Here is a 25,195-nt window from a genome sequence, read left to right on the forward strand (position 1 = left end):
TAGAGCTGTGAGAAGAGGTCACTGTCCTTCCAATCCCAGAATGGTAGATCCACTGACAACTTCCACCATGTGCCTGGAAAAGCCATAGGCACTCAACATGAGCCTGGAAAAGCAGCCATGAGGCTGTACCGTGCAGAGCCAAAGGAGCGGAGATGTCCAAGGCCCTGGGATTCCACCCCTTGCATCAGTGTGGACTGGATGTGAGACATGGAGTTAGAGATTATTTTGGAGCTTTAAGATTTAATGACTGCTCTGCTGGGTTTTGGATTTGCCCCTTTGTTTTGGCTGATTTCTCCCTTTTGGAATGGGGAGTATTTAGCCAATGCCTGTACCATCACTGTGTCTTAGAAGTAACTGACTGGGTTTGATTTTACAGGCTCATAGGTGGAAGTCACTTGCCTTGTCTCAGATGAGAATTTGTACTGTGGACTTCTGAGTTAAAGCTGGAATGAGTTAAGACTTTGGGGACTGTTGGGAAGGCATAATTGTATTTTAAAATGTGAGAAGGACATGAGATTTGGGAGGGGCCAGGGATGGAATGATATGGCTTGGATTTGTGTCCCCACCCAAATCCCATATCAAACTGTAATCCCCAGTGTTGGAGGAGAGGCCTGGTGAGAGGTGACTGGATCACGAGGGTGGACTTCCCCCTTGCTGTTATCATGATAGTGAATATGTTCTCATGAGACCTGGTTGTTTTAAAGTGTGTAGCACTTCCCCCTTCACTCTCTTCCTCTTTCTCTGGCCATGTAAGATGTGCCTCCTTCCTCTTCACCTTCCACCATGATTTTAAGTTTTCTGAGGCTTCCTCAGCCATGATTCCTGTACAGCCTGTGGAACTGTGAGCCAATTAAACCTCTTTTCCTTATAAATTACCCGGTCTCTGGTAGTTCTTTACAGCAATGTGAGAATGGACTAATACAGCTGGATTTCCTTTAGGGAAGGGCTTATTAAAACCTGATTTTTTCTAAGCTAATTGGAACTATACTTTCTTTCAGAACAAGGGAGACCCTTTAGAAAAGGGTTAAAATCAGGAGTCCGTAGATCCAGGCAGTTTATAAACTTCCTGACATTTTATATAATATATCATAATTATGTGTATCACAGGAAGTTAGAGAAAGATTCCTTAAGCTTGATTGGATATACATGGCAATCGTAACCCCCAAAGTAAGAACTGCTATTGTGGACACTTAACTTAAAACAAGGTGTGATAAACACGTGAAGAATGCTCACTGCTATTAGTCATCAGGGAAATGCAAATCAAAACCACAAAGAACTACCACTTACAACCACTAGGATGGCTATAATAAAAAATGCAGATAATAACAAGTGTTGGTGAAGATGTAGAGAAACGGAACCCTCCTACATTGCTGATAGGAATGAAAAATGGTGCATCACTTTGGAAAACAGTCTTACATTTTCCTCAAAAGGGCAAATATGGAGTTACCAAATGACCCAGCAATTCCACTACTAAGTTTAGACCCAAGAGAAATGAAAATGCAGTTATACAAAAACTTGTACATGAAAGTACAGAGCAGCACTATTCATAATAGTCCAACAGTAGATATAACCCAAATGCTTATTAACTGATGAATGGATGAACAAAATGTGGTATAGACATATAATGGAATATTATTTGACAACAAAAGGAAATGAAGTACTGATACATGGATGAATTTTAAAAACACTGTGCTAATTAAAAGCAGCCAGATACAACAGGCCGCATACTATATGATTTCATTTATATGAAATGTTCAGAATAGCCAAATTCATAGAGACAAAAGTAGATGAGTGGTTGCCTAGGGTTTGTGGGGGAGGAGCTGGAGGGAAATGGAGGATAATTGCTAATGGGTAGGGGTTTCTTTTGGGGTAATGAAAATGTTCTAAAATTTATAGTGGTGGTTGCACAATTTTGTGAATATTCTAGAAATCATTAAATTGTACACTTCAAATGGGTGAATTGTAGGCTGTGTGAGTTACATTTTGATAAAGCTGTTATTAAAAGAAAAAAGAAAAGAATATGTGAGCCTATTCTCCATCTAAGTGGCCTACTCCTCTACCCCAGGTGGGGGGACACCAGGAAGGCTTTGGGAAGGGACCAACAGGGGTGCATGGAAAACATGAGTTTGATATGAAGGAAAAATGCTATTGCCTTCAGCCATCTCATTCTCACCCTTGGATATAGATCCCTCAACCAGGGAAGGAATAACTGTCTTTAAATGCACTGAAGAGGAGGTTCCCATGGAGACTGGGGAAGTTAGCATAAGACTATCTTCCATGATGATGAGGAAAGACTGAATACACTGTAGCACAGGCACTCGCAGACAGACCCCTGGCCAGGTTACTGTGGGACAGGTGCCCAAGTCCATAGACGAGAGAACTGTAATAAAGCAAGAGGGAAATAGAGTTTCTTTCCCAATCAGGCAGACCCACGGCAACGCTGCTTTGAGGCTTCACGTGGGCAAGGAAGACACACTGGGCAGTGATACATGGATTTCTGCTAGCTGCTAAAGTGGTCCCATCCACTCAGGTCTCTGATAGTGGTCCTATGACCACAACTGTGCCAAAATAAAATAATACATGCTATGGTAGGAAATTAACGACCTCCTAAAATGTCTATGTCCTAATCTCGAGAATCTGAATATGCCGTGTGGCATGGCAGGGAAAACTGGGGCTGCAGAAGGCATTAAGGTGGCTAACCAGCTGACTCTGAGAGGAGTTATCCTGGATTATCTGGAGGATCCCACTGTAATCATAAGGGTCCTTAAAATGAAAAGGAAGGTAGGAGAGTTAGCAATAGAGTAATGCAATGCAAGAAAGATTCAACTGGGCATTGCAGGGGAAAAGGGGACCATGAGCCAGGAAAGGCAGGCAGCCATGGGAAGTCGGAAAAGGCGAAGAAATTGATTCTCTCCTAGAGCTTCCAGAAAGCAATGCAGTCCTGCTGATACCTTGACCTTCACTTTGGGCTTCTGACCTCTAGAACTACAAGATAATAAATCTGTGTTATTTTAAGCCACTAAGTTTGTGGTCATTTGTTACAGCAGCAAAAGGAGACTCGTATACATCCTTGAACTCACTCTCTTGTCATTCAGTCCTCAGTGAGGTGAGCTGCAGAGTAGCTTGGGAGGATTTTCCATTAGGAATCTGTGGGTTCTATGATGTTTCAGCTCCAAAGTGCTTTAAAATGTCACCTCTGATTCTTCGGCTGTGATAGACACTTTTTCCCATTTTATAGTCTATAATAAATGTAAGGATTGGGACTGGTCTATGGTCCTGTCCCTTCTGTTAGAATATCAGGCAGTTGGCCCTAATACTGGAGAATTAATGGCCACAGTAGGAGTGAAATGGAGACACAGAGAGGGGTACTTGTCTCAAGCACACGGCTATTAAGTGGAGGGGCCACTGGGATTTGAACTTAGATCAACAGACCCCAGAGCCTGTGTGCTTAACTAACGACCCTAAAAGACTATTCCAGCCTGGTGAGCTGAGTTCCTGTTTGAGAGGAGTCTCCGCAGCCTGAGTCTGGGGGTTTTCTCCCCTGTGGGCCATGGGTGCCCCCGGGGACGTGGACACGCTGCAAGGTGGAGGATGTGTGCCAGGTTTCCAGGACACCATATGGCCTCACCCTGGTCCAGGTGCTGCTGGAGCAGGACCTGTGCTGTCACTGCTCTCTGACACCGCTCCACTGTCTCCTCCAAAGGCTCCCACCCTGGTGGGCTCTGCACCCACAGACTTGATGAAACTCACAGGAGTCAAGCATCGGAGAGTAGTGACTGGGGGTTGTGTATGGGGAGATTAAAAACATTTATATTTTTCTTTCTCATGTAAGATGAAGACTGGCGTGAAAGCAAATTTCTATTTTCAAAAGTTAGGTTTGGTAACACAGTGCAGAGCAGATGGATGAGGAGAAAACGAAGCAACAAAAAAAATGGGCCTCAGCCAGGTGCGGCGGCTCACACCTGTAATCCCAGCACTTTGAGAGGCCGAGGTGGGAGGATCACTTGAGCATAAGAGTTTGACACCAAGCTGGGCAACATGGCAAAACCCTGTCTCCACACAACAAATAAATGAAATGGTTTGCTGGGCACACCTGTGGTCCCAGCTACTCAGGAAGCTGAGGCAGCAGGAGGATCACTTGGGCCCAGGAGGTGGAGGTTGCAGTGAGCCATGACTGCCTCACTGCAGTCCAGTTGGGAGACAGAGCGAGCCTCTGTCTCAAAAAAAAAGGCCCCCTCACACAGCAGTGGGGCTGGAAAAGGGAGATGGGAACTAGAGGTGGGGGAGATGGGAGCCGGTGATCAATGGGATTTGGTGACCAACTAGCTATGGAGAATGAGGGACAGGGAAGAGCTAAGACAACTATGGGGCTTCCAGCTCAAGGGCAGCTGGGCAGAAGTTCAGGACTTTAACTTAGAGGCAGAGGGAAAGGGAGGATGCTGAGAAGAAAACAAACATGCCGAATTAGGGCAGACATGCTCAGAGGGCCAACCAAAGTACATGTCTGGGATTCCGGACAGATCCGGGTCCCTCCTCTCTTCCCCCTTTCCATCTGTTAAAATCCCTTGTCTCTTCTACTGTATAAACCACCCTGGTGTCCCCATCCTCATGGGCCCCATGGCACTCACATCCCTACCCAGTTAATGTCCCCTCCTCTCTGCTCCTGATGCAGTTTTCTCCATGTCACTAGTGTAGCCACCTTGTTCCCCTCAAAGGTGTGTTTTGAGCCCCCCACTCAGCTGAAATGCCCCCGGACTCAGTAAAGGAACAGAACTGAGTGTGTTCAGGAAGTTGACCTAGGGGAGGAGGGGATCGGTGCAGAGTCAGGGAATGGGGAAGAGAAACAGGTCAGAGGGCTTCAGAAAACCTGTGATGCTACTCATGATGAATATGCAGGAAGGAAGGAGAGAGGAGAGGAGACAGACTCACAGAAGGTATGAGGCCATGAGGAAATGCATACATGCACACATGCACACACATGTGATTCCTCAAGCTCCCAGCAGGCTTCCAGCATCAGGAGCTAAAATTGCTACCACTGATAAATGAAAAATTTAAATTCCCCACTGGGAAGGAGCATTTCAAGTACCATTCCTGGATATCGCCCCCTCCAATTCTTCTGTCCACTGATACGCTAGCATAGAGCAGATGTGATCATTTGAAGCTTCAACAAAGAATCCCTTGAAGATGACTGTGTATTTTTTTTTTTCCTAAATCAGGAACACCAGAATTAAGAGGAAGGTAGCCATGCAAAACTCAACACTGTTTGTCAACGTGGGTACTAACTCGGCTGTGTCTTGGATAACACATCAACTTGGTAAAAACACACACAGAAAAGAAAATACTTTCTTCCAACTGTCAGAGCAAAAATCCTTTACTCTTCTGTCCAGCAACCTGAACAAAAACAAGTGAATTTGTGGCTTGGTTTCCTTGACAACCTTATCTTCACTCCAGGCACCATCCCCTGTCTCTAAGCAACAGGGCACACTTTGGAACTACCAGGAGGCAAAACCCAGTGCTTATCCTGAGTCTTTTAGGACTAAACAAATCAGGGCAGAGCAATTGGTCCCTCGCAAGGTAGAGCCCAAGGAGCCCATGGGAAGGTACGTGGCCCCAAATATCTTCATCAAACCCCATGCATACCCTGGCACTCCTCTGAGTTCCTTAGTGCCTGAAATTCCACCTCTCCACACTCAACCCATTGGCTTATTCCCCTGTCGGCTCCATGGGGGCACTGACTCAGTCTATCAGGTGACTTCTCCCACATCCCCACTCCCAACAGGAAAGCCCAACATGGCTCTAGTGTGAAGAGGAGGCTGACCCTTGAGAACAGGGCACAGAGAAGGAAATCTAGAACGTCACTGAGACTTAGTGATTTTTGTAGAAAAATGAGGAGCCTGGAGGAAAGTGTTTGATTAAAAGAGAATGAGGGAAAATGCCTGTATTGCTATGTTGACATTTAAGAAGACTGTTTGCACCTGCAAACAGGATTCAGAGATTTTTTTTTTTTCCCATCAGCATGCCCCAACCTCTTCCCTAACATCTCTGAGACAGAAAGAATTTCTGAGAATATAGAGAAGAGAAATAAATGAACAAACTCTCTGGGAATGACAGCTCTGAACTTTAATAAGAGGGAGAGAAGAGAGCTGATGAGTGCAAGGCTCTGCAGCTGAAAGGAAATGGAATTTGGAAGTGGAAGGAGCTGACAAACAGTGCTTATAACTGCTGCATCCAATAGTCAGGATAACTGCTATTTATCTGGTACCTTTATTTCTCAAGCAGGCTCGTGTCCATGACCTTATTTTATCCTCAAATCACCTGTGAAGCAGAGGGTGGAGCTGGAATTATTTATCTCCTGGTGAAGCCAGTGATATCACAACTTGGAGAAGTCATTCTTACAATCACCTACTTGGTGATTTTCAAAATAACATAGGAATTATAGATTCTGACTCCCAATGCTTACTTACCATTGATTCTGGAAAATTTGGATGGTCTAAATTGCTATCGTAAAAATGCAATTTCCAAATTTTATTTCATCCACGAGCTTTGAGTTCATTTCTAATTAAATTTTTTCAGTAGCCCATCAACAAAACAGATCAGTTTGAGATTCTTCTCCTTGTTCATTCTCTCTTAAAGAGAATTATTAAGAAGAAGCATCCGAATTCATTTTTGAGCCCTCATTTGATTTCCATTTACAATCTCTGTGTTGCTGAAGCTGTGGAAGCAACAGTCTCCATGGCTGAGAGTAGAGCTTAAGTCACGCAGATGGGCTGCAAAGATTAATTGGCATTCTTAAAGACGCTGACAGAACTATGAAAATTAAATAGTAATAGTAGTAGTAGGAAGAAGAGGAGGAGAAGGTGGTTGGAGAATAGGGGAAGTTACCATGCTCTAGTAAACTGCAAGATGTTGGCATACGACAAACATTGGTACAAGATATAAGACAAAATGAAATGGGATCGAGCGTATAATCCCTGTGGCTACTAACTACTGCATTAGTAGACAAAGCAACAATTAGGATGAGCCGTGAATGAGGATGTGGTGCTGTCCCTTAGGGCAGGTAATACCCAAAACATGCAGCCATACACTTGTCTATTCTCCAAAGAGCTGAACCACTGAAGAAATGGTGGTCTGAAATGGCTTGGAAGTCAAGGTGTTATTGGGAGCTTGGATTCATCACGAGCCCCCTAGGGGCTTCACACACACACTGATTTTGCAGACTTCTACCCCCTCGAATATTCTGTGGAGAACAACCTATTTTTTTCTGTCCTCTCCCAAACCGCCATGCTGAGCTCATCGCCTCTGAATTTATCTCCGTGTCAAGGAGAAGATGACAGCCAAAAGTAATACATTTTGTTTAAGTCAAGTCATGACACATCTATGCCAAATGGAGAACTCAGCTGGCAATTACCACCCTGAAAAGTGGGACAAACAACAGAGCAAGGAATAGACCTAGAAGTACATTTAGGTGTCATTTCACCCACTGTATTCAACCAGAGAAAGAAAAAGAAAATGGAATTTTGATTTCAGAATCCAACCTTGGTTAATGGTTATTTGCAGAAAACTAGGAACATTTTAATTATTTTCAACTCCACACCATAACAGCTATCAAGGGAATGGAGACAAAACAAACAGGGACTTATTAAATACATAATTAATGTGCACTAAAATTCGCATATATGAATATGAATAAGCTGGGACCATTATAAGGTATGCAACTGAAACGTGATCAATTAATTAAACCTGTTATTTGCTGGGGCTTTGGGAAAAATGGGGCCACCTCAACAGAGGAGGGAGACTCATCAGCAGATGAGATGGCTCCTTGGTGGTCCATCCTGCTTGCAAAGTAGCCAGGTATTTTAAGAAACAAAAATCTTAGAAAAGCTACAATTTTCTTTACAGTGAAGCAAAAATAAATCAAGCCCTTGTCAATCAAGACCTTAATCAAGACCACTGTCAAGCTACAAATAGATTACTTTATTCCCTCTCGCCTGGTTTCCAGTCTCCATTATAATCAAATAAAAATACTTTTCAGGCACTGCATCTGGTTTAGAAATATAGTCTGCGGCCAGGAAACAAAATGAAGAAAACTGGCAACACAGGAATGAAATCACTTGTAGCAATTAATTAATAACCGTCCTCTTTTGAAATGGATTAAAGTGCAGTACAACAATAGGTTATAACATGGAAGAAGAATTCAGATATTCAGACCTTAAGAATGCACTTCATCCTTATCACAAAGCAGCAAATGAAGTGCTGTGCTTCCTAGCAGCCAAAGAATAAAAAAAGGTCTACACGATCAATGTCTATCATTCCCACAGGGAGGCAAAGCTTTTCCAGGCAGTGTATTCTAAAAGTTTTATCTAGAGGCATTGGGGGATGAACAGGACAATGGCTCTAGCAGAAAGCTGACTGACAATAAAGACTCCAGTGATTTTCATCTGACGGTTAACATCCTTTCTTTCAAACCTGAGTTAAGTCACAGGAGGCTGTTCTGTGAGAGGGGCTAAGCTGACATAGACCAATGATGTTGGCTTGGGCTGGGGTGAGGAGAGGGTGTCTACTGGCAGATAACACATAACACCAGAGGACAAGATGATGAGCTACTATTTCAGCCCTTGTGCAGCTCCTTCCATCCCCCGACATCAGACATCGTGATGCTCTCGAGCCTGCTACGCAAGTCCCGGCACAACTCGCAACCCACTTCAGTCCCCAACTCAGGAAATAAGAAAAAAACTCAGAACCAACAGGAGCAAGAGAATGGTATCACAGAATGACTCTGCAGCATCCTGAATTTATCAGAAACAATGTGAAAAGGCTGACATTTAAATTATGTTATTCACAATATATGTAGGACATACCCCATGACTGAGAACAGCTCTCTTACACTGTCTTCCAGAAATGGAACTCCTCCCAAGGCAACCTTGGGTAGGCACTACACAACAAACAATTTGTGAAGTTACTTTTTTTTGCTAAGGGTCTAGTGCAGTGTCATCCAGTAGAACTTCCTGTGATCATGGAAGCGTTCTACGTCTTGTGTTGTCCAACACAGTAGCCACTAGATACAAGTATTTGACGTGTGGCTAAGTCATGCTAAGGAGCTAAAGTTTGCATTTTATTCCAGTTTAACTCATGTAAATTTAGAGAACTACAGGTGGCCAGGGACTATGGAATTGGAGAGAGCAAGTCTAAAAGATCTTACTAGGCTGGGCACGGTGGCTCACGCCTATAATCCCAGCACTTTGGGAAGCCGAGGCGGGTGGATCACCTGAGGTCATGAGTTTGAGACCAGCCTGGCCAATATGGTGAAACCCCATCTCTACCTAAAATACAAAACTTACCTGGGCGTGGTGACACACGCCTGTGATTCCAGCTATTGATGAGGCTAAGGCAGGAGAATAGCTTGAACCTGGGAGGTGGAGGTTGCAGTGAGCTGAGATTGCGCCACTGCACTCCAGCCTGGGCCACAGAGTGAGACTCCAACTCCATAAACAAAACAATAAAATAAAATAAAATAAAATAAAAGATTGTATTAAACCATGTTCTAGCCAATACCTGGCCATGGGAGAAAGACAACTGGAAGTTACTGGAAACTTTGCTTCCTAATACAAAAATGTATTCAAATTCTCTTGCTTTAGTTTTCTCTTTAATTTACATAATAGGTAGGAGGATGGCATAATACAATCAACATGGAAATGAGACTTGATTTTAACCCTAATCCTAGCGCAGCATTAGACTTTCACTCTGGCTGTAGCTTCCTTGATCTGAAGGCCAGAAAATAGGGCTCAGGCATCTGCGCGTCTGTCGCCTGTGCAGGAGATGACAGAACATCTAAAAGTTCCCCTGCCACTTTTATTTGGGATCACGGAGGATTCCCAGAGTTGCGATTTTGCCCTCTGGGCGTTGGTGCCAACTCTCATGCTCAAATCCAACAGCGTCATTTAGAAGTGTGCTACCAGCTTCTGCCTCAGTGCACACCAGGAACATGATATGTTGAGCAAAATGTCATCCCATGTAGGAGCCTGTGCTAATTATAATGTCAGGCTTCCCACTGAGATACTGATAATTAAAGGAGAATATTACAATGTTTTCAAACTCCTGCAGTAAATGAGAACCATCTTCAAATGTAACCTGTTGGAGATGAAAATTAAAGCCATCTGTGATGTCCCCATTTAAGACCTCCACAACCAGAACCAGACAATTTTTGAGGATCAAAGGAAGGTGAAGGCAAAAGTAGGTGGGTGGTAGAGCTTGGGGGAAGAGGAGGAGGTGGAGGGGAATTAATGTTTTCCAGGTCCTGCTGTGTTCTAGGAACCACAATACTCTTTATTTTTTTATTGAGACAGGTCTTGCTCTGTCACCCAGGCTGGAGTGCAGCGGCACAAGCACGGCTCACTGCAGCCTCTACCTCCTGGGCTCAGGTGATTCTCCTGCCTCAGCCTCCTGAGTAGCTGGGACTATAGGCATGCGCCACCACACCCAGCTAATTTTTGTATTTTTTGTAGAGGCGGGGTTCTGCCACGTTGCCCAGGCTGGTCTCGAACCCCTGAGTTCAAGTGATCTGCATGCCTCGGCCTCCCAACGATACACTCTGAATAGCAGATAACACAGTGGGTGGCCTTGCTTGTTGCTACTGCTGTCGTCTCAATAATGAACTGCCAAGTAGCTATTATCTGCATTTTACAGCTGGGAAAGCTAAGACTCCCATGATCTCACCTAAGGTTACCTACCTAGTAAAGCATTTGGTGGCTCCAGGATCCAAGTCTTGGCCTTTCTGCTCTAAAGGTTGTGCTTGTCCTATGCCTGTGGGCGACCACCTGCTTGGGTCCTGGAGCATCAGTGGTGGTGATAGGTGTGCAGGGGCCTCACAGGCGTTCATTTTACACATCTCCTAGAGCACGCACAGCGGTGGGCCCTGTGTACAGTGAGGCTTCCTGCCCAGGTTTCCCTGCCCAAGTCTCCTTGCTGAACTGAGCCCGATGCATCTGGAGTGAGAACTACGCCAACGTGATGCTGCAGACATTAACATTTAATGTGGCAAGCTTAAAAAAAGCAAGAAGCATTTCCTGAACTTCTCTGTAACTCTCTCTGAAAAACAGGGTGATCCACGGGAAGAAAAGAAACACAGAGCTCACCAGTGAGACACAACACATGGAGACAGAGTGTGAGTCAAGCTGTACCCATCATTGCTTGTGTGGCCTCGGGCTTTTTTTTTTTTTTTTTTTTGAGACAGGGTCTCGCTCTGTTACCCAGGCTGGAGTGCAGCGGCACGATCTCAGTTTTCTGCAGCCTCCACATCCCAGGCTCAAGCGATTCTCCTGCCTCAGCCTCCTGAGTAGCTGTGACTGCAATCATGCGCCACCATACCCCACTAATTTTTGTATTTTTTGTAGAGATGGGGTTTCCCCACGTTGCCCAGGCTGGTCTTGAACTCCCAGGTTCAAGCGATTCACCTGCTTCAGCCTCCTAAAGTGCTGAAATTACAGGTGTGAGCCACCATGCCTGGTCTTGGGCTTGATCTTTAAACTTTCTAGGTCTCAGTTTCTAAAATGTAAAACAGGGACGCAAATATCTAAATCATGTATGTGGTGCACTTTATACAGCGTCTGGAACCTTGAAAGGCCCCCGTAAGTGGCAGCCTTTAGTATTATTGGTATATTTTATTACGGTCAATGATGCATGCCTTTGTGTGGCGTTCTGCTTCCTCATTAACTGAGCCTGGGTCGCCGGCTACTGAGAAGGCCCCTCCAGTTTCCGGAAGCAGAGCAATGTGAAGCAGAAGCTGTTGCATCACGGTTTCTCCTGGAAAGGTCTGTATCTAATAGTAGAATTTTCTGCTCAGTCTTTACCCCAGGAAAATGAAAAATCAACATGTTCTTTCTCATGGCTAGTAGCTCCTTTCTTGCAAGTCAGGGCCCTGGTCTCGCACTGCTGCCCCTCCAAAGCCACCCTTTGCAGCACGGGGAGACTGCACAAGGGCAAGCTGAAGGTCCAGGCTCACATCACCAATGTCAGCAGCAGCAGCCTCCCTGGCCACCTGCAGCTGTCCGCAGACTTTTCAGCATTCCAATAGATCCTCCATATTCCACACAAAATCAAAATCCACAGCAACTGCCACCTCGTTGGAAAGCAGGGCTCAAAAAACAACTTTATTTTTCTCCTGTCTATTGACTTGGAGGAAAATTCACTAGATTTTTTTAAAATGTACTATAAAAATGTATATTGCTCAAAAAAAAAAAAAAAAAAAAAAGCAGGACTCATAGACACCCCAAGCAAGTGCCATGGTAGGTGGGACAGAGATTATCCCTTTGTGTCAAAGGACTCTGCTGGATGGAATGAATGGGAAGGAGCTTAACAAAAAGAACTGGCTTCAAAGAATTCAAAGGTTTCCATATGACCCAGCAATTCTACTCCAAGATATGTACCCAAGAGAACACAGGTCCATACAAAGACATAAACACACATAGCAGCATTACTTACAACACCCAAAAAAGTAAAAACAATCCAAATGTCCATCAAGTGATGAAATGGTAAACAAAACACAGTGTATCCATAGAATAGAGTATTATCTGGCCAGAAAAAGAAAGACTTACTGATACATGCTACAACATCAACGAAACTTGGAAGCATCATGCCAAGTGAAAGAAACCAGACACAAAAACATACATATTACATGATACCATTTAAATGAATGTCAGTCCCGGTTAGGGAAACTGTAGAGACAAAGTAGATTAGTGCAGGGGCTGGAGGGAGGGAGGAATGGGGAGTGACTGCTAATGAGCATGCAGTTTCTTTTTTTCCTCAGAGGTACTGCTCAAAGAGTGTGGGGTTTCTTTACAGGGTGATGAGAGTATTCAGGAATAGTGGTAGGTTGGGTACAGTGGCTTACACCTATAATCTCAGCACTATGGGAGGCTGAAGCAGGAGGTTCTCTTGAGGCCAGCAGTTCGAGGCCACCCTGGCCAACACAGCAACACCCTTGTCTCTAATGGAAGAAAAAAATTTAAATTAAAAATTAAAAAGATAGTGATGGTGGCTGCACAACCTTTCAGATATATTAAAACCACTGAATTGTGAAATTTATTTATTTATTTATTTATTTTTGAGACAAGGTCTTGCTCTGTCACCTTGGCTGGAGTGCAGTGGCACAACCACGGCTCACTGCAGCCTTGACCTCCAGGGTTCAAGCAATCCTCCCACCCTAGCCTTCCAAGTAGCTGGGACCACAAGCGTGCACCACCACACCTGGCTAGTTTTTTAATTTTTCGTAGAGATGGGGGTCTCGTCATGTTGCCCAGGATGGTCTCCAACTTCCGGGCTCAAGCGATCCGCCCACCTCAGTCTCCCAAAATGCTGGGATTACAGGCGTGAGCCACTGTGCCTGGCCTTGAATTGTGAACTTTAAAAGGGTGAATTTTATGGTATGTGAATCATATCTCATTCTTTTAAAAAAGTTAACAGGGACTCTTTCCTCAGTGTGGAAGTGTAATTGACAGACCTCCTAACTACCAGTGAGCTTGGGGATGAGAAAATGCCACACAATAAAGTTGCTTGAGAAAGAGAGAGATTGAGCGACAGATCATGTGTGAGATGGAGTAGGGTCAGTAACCATTTAAATACACCACTGACCTTGAGAAAAAGAATGTCAGCTATAATCACAAGCCACAAATGTCTGTCACTGTGAATTGGCTCATCACGAAGAACTGAGGGATAACATGGAGTTACGATAGCAGTGGAGGCAGGCAGGGGAAAAGGGCCCATGAGATATGGACGGCAGCACTCCCCCCCCATTCCCTGCCATCCCCACTGCACATGTATAAGCTAAGTAAATATTACGTCGTCTTTTACTAACACCCCAAAACTCTCACTTGATGAAGGACCAGGGGAGTAAGTTGCTGAATGGGCTCATTAAGACTTAGGAATTCTTCAGAGGCTCAAACACAGAAAGCCAGTGATGGGAAATAAGGATGACACAGCTGACAGCCCATGGGAGTCCTAGGGTGAGACTAAGACTCCATAAGAGCCAGGCTTAGACTTATAAAGGAATGCTGGCTGCTGAAGACATTTCAGAACTCAAGCTAAGAATCTCTGGCCTGCATTCAGAAGATACCTTTGGTCTCTGTGGTTGGCCAAATGATGGCTCCAAATATATCCAGGTCCTCATTCCTGAAACCTGTGAATGTTACCTTTCATGACAAAGGAGATTTTTCAGATATGATTATCCTGGATAATCTGGGTGGTCCCTCAATGCAACCACAAGAATCTTTATAAAAAGGCAGAGGGAGATTTGGCACAGAAGAGAAAGCAGTGATCATGGAGGTACTGATTGGAGTGATGTGGCCACAAGCCAAGGAATGCCTGCAGCCTGCAGAAGCTGGAAGAGGCCAGGAATGGATTATCCCCTAGAGCTCCCGGCAAGAACACGGCCCTTCCAACCCCTTGACTTTATCACAGTGAAACTGATGTCAGACTTCTGGCCTCCAGAACTGCAGGAGAATAAATCTGGATTGTTTTAAGCCACTAAGTTTGTGATAATTGGTTACACCAGCCAAAGAAAACCAAGGCAGTCCTTCATTCTGCTTCTAACTTGTCTAAATATTAAAACAACCCGAGTAAGATGATCTCTAGCATAAAGGAATAACATCTCTCTACTTCTGTGCATGAGTTGAGGGTTGAGGTGTTGAGGTGGTTAGGTGATGGTAACTCCTTGATGAACTGAGCCTGATGCATCTGGAGTGAGAACCACGCCAACGTGGTGCTGCAGACATTAACGTTTAATGTGGCAAGCTTAAAAAAAGCAAGAATTTCACCTTTCCAAAAAAGCATTTTTATCTGATCGCAAGTCATAAATATTTACTACAGGAAAGCTTAGTTATAAATCTCACAAAAACAGGAAGAAAATAAAAGTCATCTGCAATCCTATCACCCAGGAATAACCAACCACTGTGAACACTTTCATGTCTAAATCTGGGTTCTTGTTCCCTGAAACAAAAAATCACTTTGGATTAAAATCCCAAGCATTTCTTTGAAAGCCATTATCAGGAGCTGGCAATGAGGACAGGCCACATGACCAAAACCAACTCTTGTGCTGTTCTAGCAACACAAACAGTGGTCCCCAGGCCTCTATGTCATAGCAACAACCAGCAAAACAAACTTGGCTCTTGATACTATTGAGAGGAAAATGAAAAGCATGGAATTCACCTACCCTCTTCTTCTCTGGACCTTTAAAATAATTTCAAACACAAAAGGCAGCAAGAGTCTGCCAATGTATCATCAGGACCCACATGAGTCAATGTCCTCCTTGGCCCACCTGGACAATGTAGAAAGAAAATTAGGCGGCTGGGAGTGGTGGCTCACACCTGTAATCTCAGCACTCTGGGAAGCCAAGGTTGGTGGATCACCTGAGGTCAGGAGTTTGAGACCAGCCTGGCCAACATGGCAAAACCCCGCCTCTACTAAAAGTACAAAAATTAGCTGGCGTGGTGGTGGGCGCCTGTAGTCCCAGCTACTGGGGAGGCTGAGGCAGGTGAATGGTGTGAACCTGGGAGACGGAGCTTGCAGTGAGCTGAGATGGCACCACTGCACTCCAGCCTGAGTGACAGAGCAAGACTCCGTCTCAAAAAATAAAAAATAAAAAATTAGGACACCTAACTCTCAAACAGCCCCTCCTCTCTTAGAATGGAAGGCTGGTACCCAATGCACCAGTTCTTCTAGGTGCTCAAGTATATAATACATATTGAATACATCAAAGCTTCAGTATGTGTTATAACATTGGGACCCCAAAAAAGAACGCAGTATAGAACTTCTTGCAAGAAGCTCCAACTATCAGGGGCAACTAAACATGTTTAAATACAGGTAATTGCATCCATCAAGAGTTGAATGAATAAAGAAAATGGTACATACACACAATGGCGTATTATTCAGCCACATAAATGAATGAGATCCGGTCATTTGCAACAACATGGATGGAACTGGAGGTTATTATGTGAAGTGAACTAAGCCAGGCATGGAAAGACAAACTTCTCATGTTCTCACTTATTTGTGGGAGCTAAAAATTAAAACAATTGAACTCATGGAGATAGAGAGGAGAAGGATGTTTACCAGAGGCTGGGAAGGGCAGTCGGGGAGTCGGGGGAAAGTAGAGATGGTTAATAGGTACAAAAAAAATAGATGAGTCAGACCTAGTAGTTGATAGCACAACAGGGTGACTATAGTCAATAATATAATAATTGTACATTTTAAAATAACTACAAGTATAACTGGATTGTTGGTAACACAGAGGATAAATGCTTAAGTTGATGGGTTATGCATTACATACCTGTATCAAAATATTTCATGCAGGCCAGGCGAGGTGGCTCACACCTGTAATCCTAGCACTTTGGGAGGCTAAAGCGGGAGAATCTATTGAGCCCAGGAGTTTGAGACTAGCCTAGGCAACATGGCAAAACCCTGTCTCTATAAAAAATACAAAAAAAAAAAAAAAAAAAGAAATTAGCTGGGTGCGGTGGTATGCACCTGTAGTCCCAGCTACTCAGGAGGCTGAGGTGGGAGGATCAACTGAGCCCAAGGTTGAGGCCGCAGTAAGCCATGATCACACCACTGCACTCCAGCCTGAGTGACAGAGAGAGATCTTGTCTCAAAAAACTATGTGTGTGTGTGTGTGTGTGTGTGTGTGTGTGTGTGCACGCACGCGCATATGTATTTCATGGCCCCATAAATATACATACCTATGTTACTGACAAAAATTAAAAATAAATAAATAAATAAAACACACAAACAGGTAATTGTAAGTCAGAGTGATAATTATGGTAACAGAAGATAAAGGATACAGCAAGACATCACAAAGGAAGGAGTGATTAACTTTGTTAAATAAATGAAATTAATAATAAATATTTCTATGATTCTTCACAGTTATCATCCAATGCTAAGGCTAGAAGGAGCCATAACAATAATTTACCACAATCCCCTAAATTTTCAAATGAATGAATGTTTGAATGAGATAACCCCTAGAATCTCTTTAAGCTTCCAATTTAACTTTCTCCCATACAAAGCAACGGTGCAGTTCACTGTTGAGACCATAAGCTACTCATGATAAGTGATTAGTAGGAACTCAATTGCTATGTGATTTTTAATTCCATTCAAAAACAGAAGGGCCAGGAATCTTTGGAAGGCTCAGAGCCCTTCAATCTGTATGATACTGCATGGAAAGCACTTCAAGAGACAGTATGCTCAAAAGGCTGCAGTCTCGGGTTGGTTTTCTAAAAAACATGTTGTTTCCTCAGGGTGTCCTTCTGCAGCAGACACAAACGCCCTAGACCACCCCCACAGATGCACCCAGGCAGACGCCACGGAAGTAGCTTAGAAGGAGGCGGGTGGTGTCTGAACTCTGTTTCTGGAGTCTGCCTTTTAGTGCACTTTTTACTGCGCCTGCCTGCATCTGCTGGCCTGCATCAGTCATTACCATTTCTTCCTAAGACATTTCAATTGCACAACTATACTTTTCTTTGTCCTCTAAAGGGGAGGGTTTTTTGTTTGTTTGTTTTTTTCTGAGACGGAGTCTTGCTCTGCCTCCAGGCTGGAGTGCCGTGGTGAGATCTCGGCTCACTGCAACCTCTGCCTCCTGGGTTCAAGTGATCCTCCTGCCTCAGCCTCCCAAGTAGCTGGAATTACAGGCACGTGCCACCACGCCCAGCTAATTTTTATATTTTTAGTAGAGACGGGGTTTCATCATGTTGGCCAGGATGGTTTCTATCTCCTGACCTCGTGATCTGCCTGCCTCAGCCTCCCGAAGTGCTGGGATTACAGGCCGTGAGCCACCGCGCCCGGCCTGGGGAGGGGTTCTTTCCTGTTCTAGGGTTGTGGATAGACTCCATAAAGTCTAAACACCCAGAATTGTCTGCAAAATATTGTGTGTGGCTGTGGTCTCAAGGTTTATGTCTCCCCAGAATTCATATTTGGAAACCTAATCCCCAATGGTATTGTTATTAGGATGGTGGGGACTTAGGGAATGGATGGTATTAGGAGGTGGGGAGTTGGGGAAGTGATTAGGTCATGAGATGGAGCTCTTATGAATGGGATTAACAACCTCATGAAATGAGACTCCAGAGAGTGCCCTCTTTCCACCATGTGAGGATACAACGAGAAGACAGTCACCTGCAACCCGGAGAAGGACCCTCACCAGAACCTGACCACGACCATGCTGGCAGCCCGATCTCAGCCTTCCAGCTTCCAGCTTCCAGAACTGCGCGAAATAAATTTCTGTTGTTTCTAAGCTACCCATTGTATGGCATTTTGTAATGGCAGCCTGAACAGACTAAGACATGTGTACAACATCCTCTTGTGAGATGGTGTATAGCTCTTATCAGATTCACAGGACAACTGTGAACCACAGAAGCTTAAGAACTATTTGACCTTGCACATGTGTAGTAAATATTAACCCAAGAGCCCCAGACGTGTGCATATGCCTTCGGGTGTGGCCTCACACCCTGGATACCTCCGGGAGATAGGCTACTATTAACAAGCCTTCCATTTTCCTTCTACTCTAAAAAAAATTTTTTTTTAGCAAAATGTCATCCTCAGGACATACAAAACTGAAATAGCAAAGACAAAAAACTTCAAAAAAAAAATCAATTCTCCATTTAGTCATTGTGAAAAGTCTGTCTTAAAAACCCAGAGTCTCAGGGAATGTCAAAGCTCTAGTTAAATTTTTAATACACTATAAAGGATAGTGTTAAAGAAGAGACCTTTTCAAAGGTAAGTTGGCTCCAAATAGGCTCTTAAAATGGTCCTCATCAAAGACATGAAGCTGCTTGACAGTGATGGTGAGGGAGTTCACTTCTCTTTAGACAGGAGTAGGAGCTGAAGACTTGAGGAATGAGCCACAGTGGGTCTTTGGAGACACATCTATTTGTAGTTAGACCCTTGGTGGCTTCATCCAGTGTCAGGGGTTTAAGTAACATTCATGTGCCAAGGGGCCAGGCGCAGTGGCTCACGCCTGTAATCCCAGCACTTTGGGAGGCCAAGCCAGGTGGATCACTTGAGTCCAGGAGTTCAAGACCAGCCTGACCAATATGGCAAAATCTTGCCTCAACCAAAAATACAAAAAGTAGCCAGGTGTCGTGGCATGTGCCTGTAGTCCCAACCACTTGAGAGGCCGAGGCAGGAGAACCTCTTGAACCCAGGAGGTGGAGGTTGCAGTGAGCCAAAATTGTGCCACTGCACTCCAGCCTGGGCATCAGGGCAGACTCTGTCTCAAAAACAAAAAACAAAAAAACAAAAAACATTCATATGCCAATGATTCACAAATCTATAACTCTAGCTAGACTTTGCAAGCCAACTCCAAACTCATGTATCCAGCTGTCTAGTCAGTATCTCCATTTGAATGTCTAATGGCAATCAAACCTCACAATCAAAAACCGAATTCCTGATAGTCCCCCTAAAGCCCCTGGAGCTGCAGCCTTCCTCGTCTCAGTTGATGGCAGTTCCATCCCTGCAGCTGGGCAGCCCTGAAACCTCCGGGTCCCTCCTGGCTCCTCGCTTTCTCTCATATCCCACATCCAATCCATCGGCAAATCCCACTGGCTCCACCTTCAGTCGGGACCCAGGAAGGGATCCCTTCTCACCACCTCCAGCACTACCACCTTGGTCTGCACCACTATCATCTTTGATCTGGATTCTGCAGTGGCCTCTACATAGGCCTCCCTGCTTCCATCCTTACCTCTCCTAAGTCCCATCTCAATTCAGTATCTAAAGAGAAACAAACTTTCAAAGCTCAAGTCAAGTCATACACACCCTCTTCAAAACCCTGCAATGGCTCATCACACACAGAGCAAAAACAAACATTCTTATGCCTCCAAGTTCCATCTAAAGGAGGGGCTGACAATCCTGCCCTCACCTTGTACTTCTCTCCCTGCTGCTCACCCTGCTGTGGCCACAGTGGACTCTTGGCTACTCCTTGTGGGGGCCAGACATGCTCCTGCCTCAGGGCCTTTGCACTGGCTGTTCCCTCTGCCTAAAACACTCACTCTTTCCCAGAGATCTGCATGACTGACTCAAATGCAAGGACATCTCAAGGAGCCCCTCCCTACCTACTCTATTTAAAATGGCAATTTCTTCCTCTAACACTCTACCATCTCCTCTGCCCTGTTGAACTTTTTCTTTTTTTAAATCACTAACCACCTTCTAACACAATATAAAATTCATTTATTATGATGATGTTCACCGACTATCTCACCTTGCTATAATATTGGTTATAGAAGGCCAGAGATCTTGGTCTGTTTTAGTACTGATATAACCCAAGTACATGGAATACAATACTCAAATATAATAAATAAAAGACAAGACTGGGAAAGAAATGTCCCTTCAAACCTCTCCATCCAGTCAAGCCAGCTGTCCTCCAGTTTACTGAAACCAGTGACTATTACCACCATGCTTCTGGTGAAATCTAACTCAGTTGAGATTCCTGGAAGGCACTCAATCCTCATTTCAATTTATTTTTTATTTTACTATTATTTTTGAGACGGAGTCTCGCTGTGTCACCCAGGATGGAGTGTGGAGATAAGAGAATCCATCTTTCAAAACAATGAATCTCTCTCTCTCTCTTTTTTTTTTTTTTTTTTTTTTTTTGAGACAGAGCCTTGCTTTGTCGCCCAGGCTGGAGTGCAGTGGCATGATCTTGGCTCACTGCAACCTCTGCCTCCTGGGTTCAAGTGATTCTCCTGCCTCAGCCTCCCAAGTAGCTGGGATTACAGGCATGCGCCACCACTCCCAGCTAATTTTTGTATTTTTAGTAGAGACGGGGTTTCGCCATGTTGGCCAGGCTGGTCTCAAACTCCTGACCTCAAGTGATCCGCCCACCTTGGCTTCCCAAAGTGTTGGGATTACAGGCATGAGCCACTGCACCTGGCCTCAATCCTTATTTGAAAAAATACTTTTGCATCACCATAAAAGTGACAAAGGCTGAACTTAGACTTGGAAACTCCAAAGACACAGAATAGGGTCTCCTGTCAGGGAAGAAGTAAGATTTTAATTTATGCTCATTTAGGATCATCAAATACTGCTGTCATTCCACACATCTGCCTCCTGTTTCTGGCTTTATTCCAAGTTGTCACTGGAGTCAACAAACATTTGAGAAAGTAAACTCTGAACCATCCTGGCCTTCTATTGGGATGAGCCAGGAAATAATTCCAGCTGAGCATAATGAATCACCCAAGTACAGTGGCAGGTGTGGTATATAAAAGGGTCCATTAGAGGAAAGTTGGATACTCATTCCATTGCTATAAAGTCTGGACCTTAGACCACATTTTTGTTCTTCAGAGAAATAGTTGCCATAATACACCTCAGTGTAGTTACCTTATTTAACACTAAACCCACTGGGCAGATCTTTACTCTTGCTCAATTGGTTAAAGAAGGGGTCATAAATGGCAGAAAGACAGCTACTACTATGAATGAAAAACAAGTAACCTCTCTTCTCTAACTATTAGCACTTAACAGGCTACAAGTCGCTGTCAGGGCTCCTAAGTAGTCCTCTGCAGGGGACCAAGGGGTCTTTCAATGACCTCTTTAAGATACGGGGTGGGCATGAGCAGGGTCTTCCACCAAGGCTAACCCACTTTGGCCATCTTTGTGCAGTGAGGTCCATATAAGACCCCATCTTTATCTCAAGACATACTGAATACCAAGATCTAGAAAACCAACAGGGTCAGATGCTATGGCTCCTGCCCGTAATCCCAGCACTTTGAGAGGCTGAGGTGGGCTAATCACTTGAGGCCGGGAGTTTAAGACCAGCCTGGCCAACATGGTGAAACCCCGTCTCTTCGGAAAATACAAAAATTAGCTGGGCATGATGGCACACATCTTTAATCCCAGCTACTCGGGAGGCCGAGACAGGAGAATTGCTTGAACCGGGAAATGGAGATTGAAGTGAGCTGAGACTGCACCACTGCACTCCAGCCTGGGCGACAGAGCAAGACTCTGTCTCATTAAAAAAAAAAAAAAAAAAAAAATTGGAAAACCAACTAAAAAAAAGCTCATTCATAACTCAAAGAAAAGGGTCAAGAGGGGAATGAGGGAGACACATAAACTGATGAAAATGTTGGGAAAACTGGCCTACCTATGATCGTATGATAGACATTCCTAAGATTAGGATAGAAATAACAGAGGAATGTGCTTCTTATCTAGAGAAATATCTGAGCTTAAAAAGTAATTAAACACATAGTGCTATAGGCAGATTTAATATATACTAGAATATATAATATGTATTAGAATTTTCACACTTTAAAGACGACAAAAAAAAGTCTTCATTGTGCAAGCAAAACAATATCAAGTTATACAGAGGAACAGACTCACTTTGGCCATGCTTTTTGCTTCCACAATACTAAAGCCAGAAGACAAGGGATCAACATCTGCAGAAGCTTTGTAGAGAAAAATGTCATGACTAGAAAGCTTTGCCCAGCCAAGTTCTTGCTCCTGTATTAGAGTAACAGATTGGCACCATGAACTCTGCAAGGACTCAGAAAATGTATCACCCAAGGATGCTCCCCGGGGAAGATTATTGCTCAAACTCGAGTTCCCAAACAACAAAAGGTGGGTCAGCATGTTTAAGATCTCAAGATCGAGGAAATCATGGCTGAAAAGGCAGCAGGAGTATCATCGATGCCAACAATGGCTCCCATTTTTCAAGTGCTCGTAAGTCCCAAGCACTGTACTGAAAGCTGTATGTATATTTAGCATCTCATTTAATTCTCTAAGTAAGCCACTTGTGGCATTATCCCCATTTCTTAGATGAGAAAACCAAGGTTCAGGGAGTTCAAGCAATTCGTCAAGATAATCTCGTTAGGAAGTGAGAGAGTTGGAATTTCAAAATGCATCCCAAATTGCTCAGGTTCCCTCAGTTTATTTATTTTTAAAAATATCTTTATCATGTCCTATGCTTAATCATGTTTTCTAGTTGCTCTAAAAGAAACATTCATTGTTTTTGAAATAAGGCATTAATATGTCCTTTTTTCCAATTAAAATACATCTAAAGACATAAAACAGGCCAGCGTGGTAGCTCACGCCTGTAGTCCCAGCACTTTGAGGGGCCGAGGCAGGTGGATGACCTGAGGTCAGGAGTTCAAGACAAGCCTGGCCAACATGGTGAAACCCCATCTCTACTAAAAATACAAAATATTAGCCAGGCATGGCGGTGCACACCTGTAATCCCAGCTACTCAAGAGGCTGTGGCAGGAGACTCACTTGAACCCAGGAGGCAGAGGTTGCAGTAAGCCAAGATCGCTCCACTGCACTCCAGCCTGAGGGACAGAGCAAGACTCTGTCTTAAAAAAAAAAAAAAAAAGACATAAAAGAAATTACTCTAAAATGCTAAATAGGAAAGGATTGGTAAGAACATTTCAGAAAGATGCCCACATAAAGAAGGCAGGTAAGGCAATTATCAGTGCCAAATTATACTGAACTCAATAGACTTGACCCTCAAACAATGCAGACGTTAGGAATGCTGGTTCCCTGCGCAGTAGAAAATCTGCATAGAGTTTTTGGCTTCCCCAAAACTTAACTATGAATAACCTGCTGTTGACCAGAAGTCTTACCAATAACATAGTCAATTAGTACATATTGTGTATGTTATATGTATTACAAACTGTATTCTTACAATATAGCAATCTCAAGAAAAAATGTTATTAAGGAATTCATAAGAAAGATAACATATATTTACTATTCATTAAGTGGAAGTGAGTCATCATAAAGGTCTCATCCTCATCCTCTTCACATTGAGTCGGCTGAGGAAGAGGAGGGGTTGGTCTTGCTCTCTCGGGGGCAGAGGCGGAAGAAAATCTGAGTGTAAGTGAACTCACGTAGTTCAGATCTGTGTTGTTCAAAGGTCAACTATATTTTCAAATAACATTAAGCAGAACCAGAGATATCCAGTATTTATAAAAAGATACCCTCCACAGCAATCATGTAACAGTTATGAATTTATGCTCCAAATAACTTGGTAACAAATATGTAAACAAAAAGGAAGTAGAAGTTGTTTAAACTAACCAGAATGGGAAGTTTTCCCATACGATGATCTATCTATGATGATCAAAAAATAAAGTCAAGAAAGATTTATACTGCCACCTTCACTCCTCTCCAAAAAGGACCCACGTCGCAATTGCCCATTCCCCTTTTCCAGCCAGACAACTGTGCTGACAAATGACTTTACCTTCAGGCAGTGGCTGTCATGCTCACGGGCAAGACCTCACCTGGAACGTTGTGTATAGTGATGGCCAAGATGAGCAGTGCGATCCTCCTCCAGCTGCTGCCGCCGGGCTGTGCCAGATTCCCTCGAGAAGGCACAGGGACAGCAGGGCCCTCTGGAAGGCCAGTGGCTGCCGCCTTCTTTCTCTGATATGCCTCACCATTCTCACTCTTGTCTGAGCAAAAAAAAAAAAAAAAAAGAGAGATGGGGAAAGACAGCGCTATGAACATGTGCACGTTAACTCTCCAGCAAGCTACAGCAGGAAGAAGCTTCTTTTTCTTTTTTGAGACAGGGTCTTACTCTGTCACCCAGGCTGGAGGGCAATGGTGTGATCACAGCTCACTGCAGCCTCAACTTCCCAGGCTCAAGCCATCCTCCCATCTCAGCCTCCCAAGTAGGTGGGACTGCCATCTTCACTCCTCTCCAAAAAGGACCCACGTCACAATTGCCCATTCCAAACTTCCTGTAGACTATGCATGCTTCTGTGTGTTCTCTCATTCACTCAGGCATCCATTCATTCAGCGAACAATTCACTGACTAGGCCGAGCATGGTCACTCACGCCTGAAATCCCAACACTTCGGGAGGCTGAGGCAGGCAGATGGCTTGAGCCCAGGAGTTCGAGACCAGCCTGGGCAACATGGCACAATCCCATCTCTACAAAAAATAAAAATAAAGAATTAGCTAGGCGTGGTGGTATGCACCTGCAGTCCCAGCTACTTGGGAGGCTGAGATGGGAGGATGGCTTGAGCCCGGGAAGTTGAGGCTGCAGTGAGTTGTGATCACACCATTGCCCTCCAGCCTGGGTGACAGAGTAAGAACCTGTCTCAAAAAAGAAAAAGAAAAAAAAAAAAAAAACTGAACAGGCATTCAGTGCCCAATGCATAGGTACCAAGAAGGATAAAAAAGATGAAGACGTGGTATCCTAGCAATGCCTGTTTAAGACAAGCAATGTTGAGTCATGA

The 25,195-nt window shown here is 44.1% G+C and overlaps 1 protein-coding gene across 6 annotated transcripts in view; it reads right to left on the reverse strand.

Moving 5' to 3' along the window:
* The window catches only part of SLC39A11 (solute carrier family 39 member 11), a 465,863-nt gene that overhangs the window by 179,171 nt on the left and 261,497 nt on the right, over positions 1-25,195 (reverse strand). For 5 of the 6 annotated variants that reach the window (XM_001167322.6, XM_511652.6, XM_009433179.5 and 2 more), the window contains exon 6: positions 24,237-24,407. The exons of the other annotated variant lie outside the window; for it this stretch is intronic. In XM_001167322.6, the coding sequence (XP_001167322.1) occupies positions 24,237-24,407 (171 nt within the window). The remainder of the gene's footprint in view (positions 1-24,236; positions 24,408-25,195) is intronic. 6 annotated transcript variants of the gene reach the window in all.

Source organism: Pan troglodytes, chromosome 19 (genome assembly GCF_028858775.2).
Source record: "Pan troglodytes isolate AG18354 chromosome 19, NHGRI_mPanTro3-v2.0_pri, whole genome shotgun sequence".
Taxonomy (NCBI): Eukaryota; Metazoa; Chordata; class Mammalia; order Primates; family Hominidae; genus Pan; species Pan troglodytes.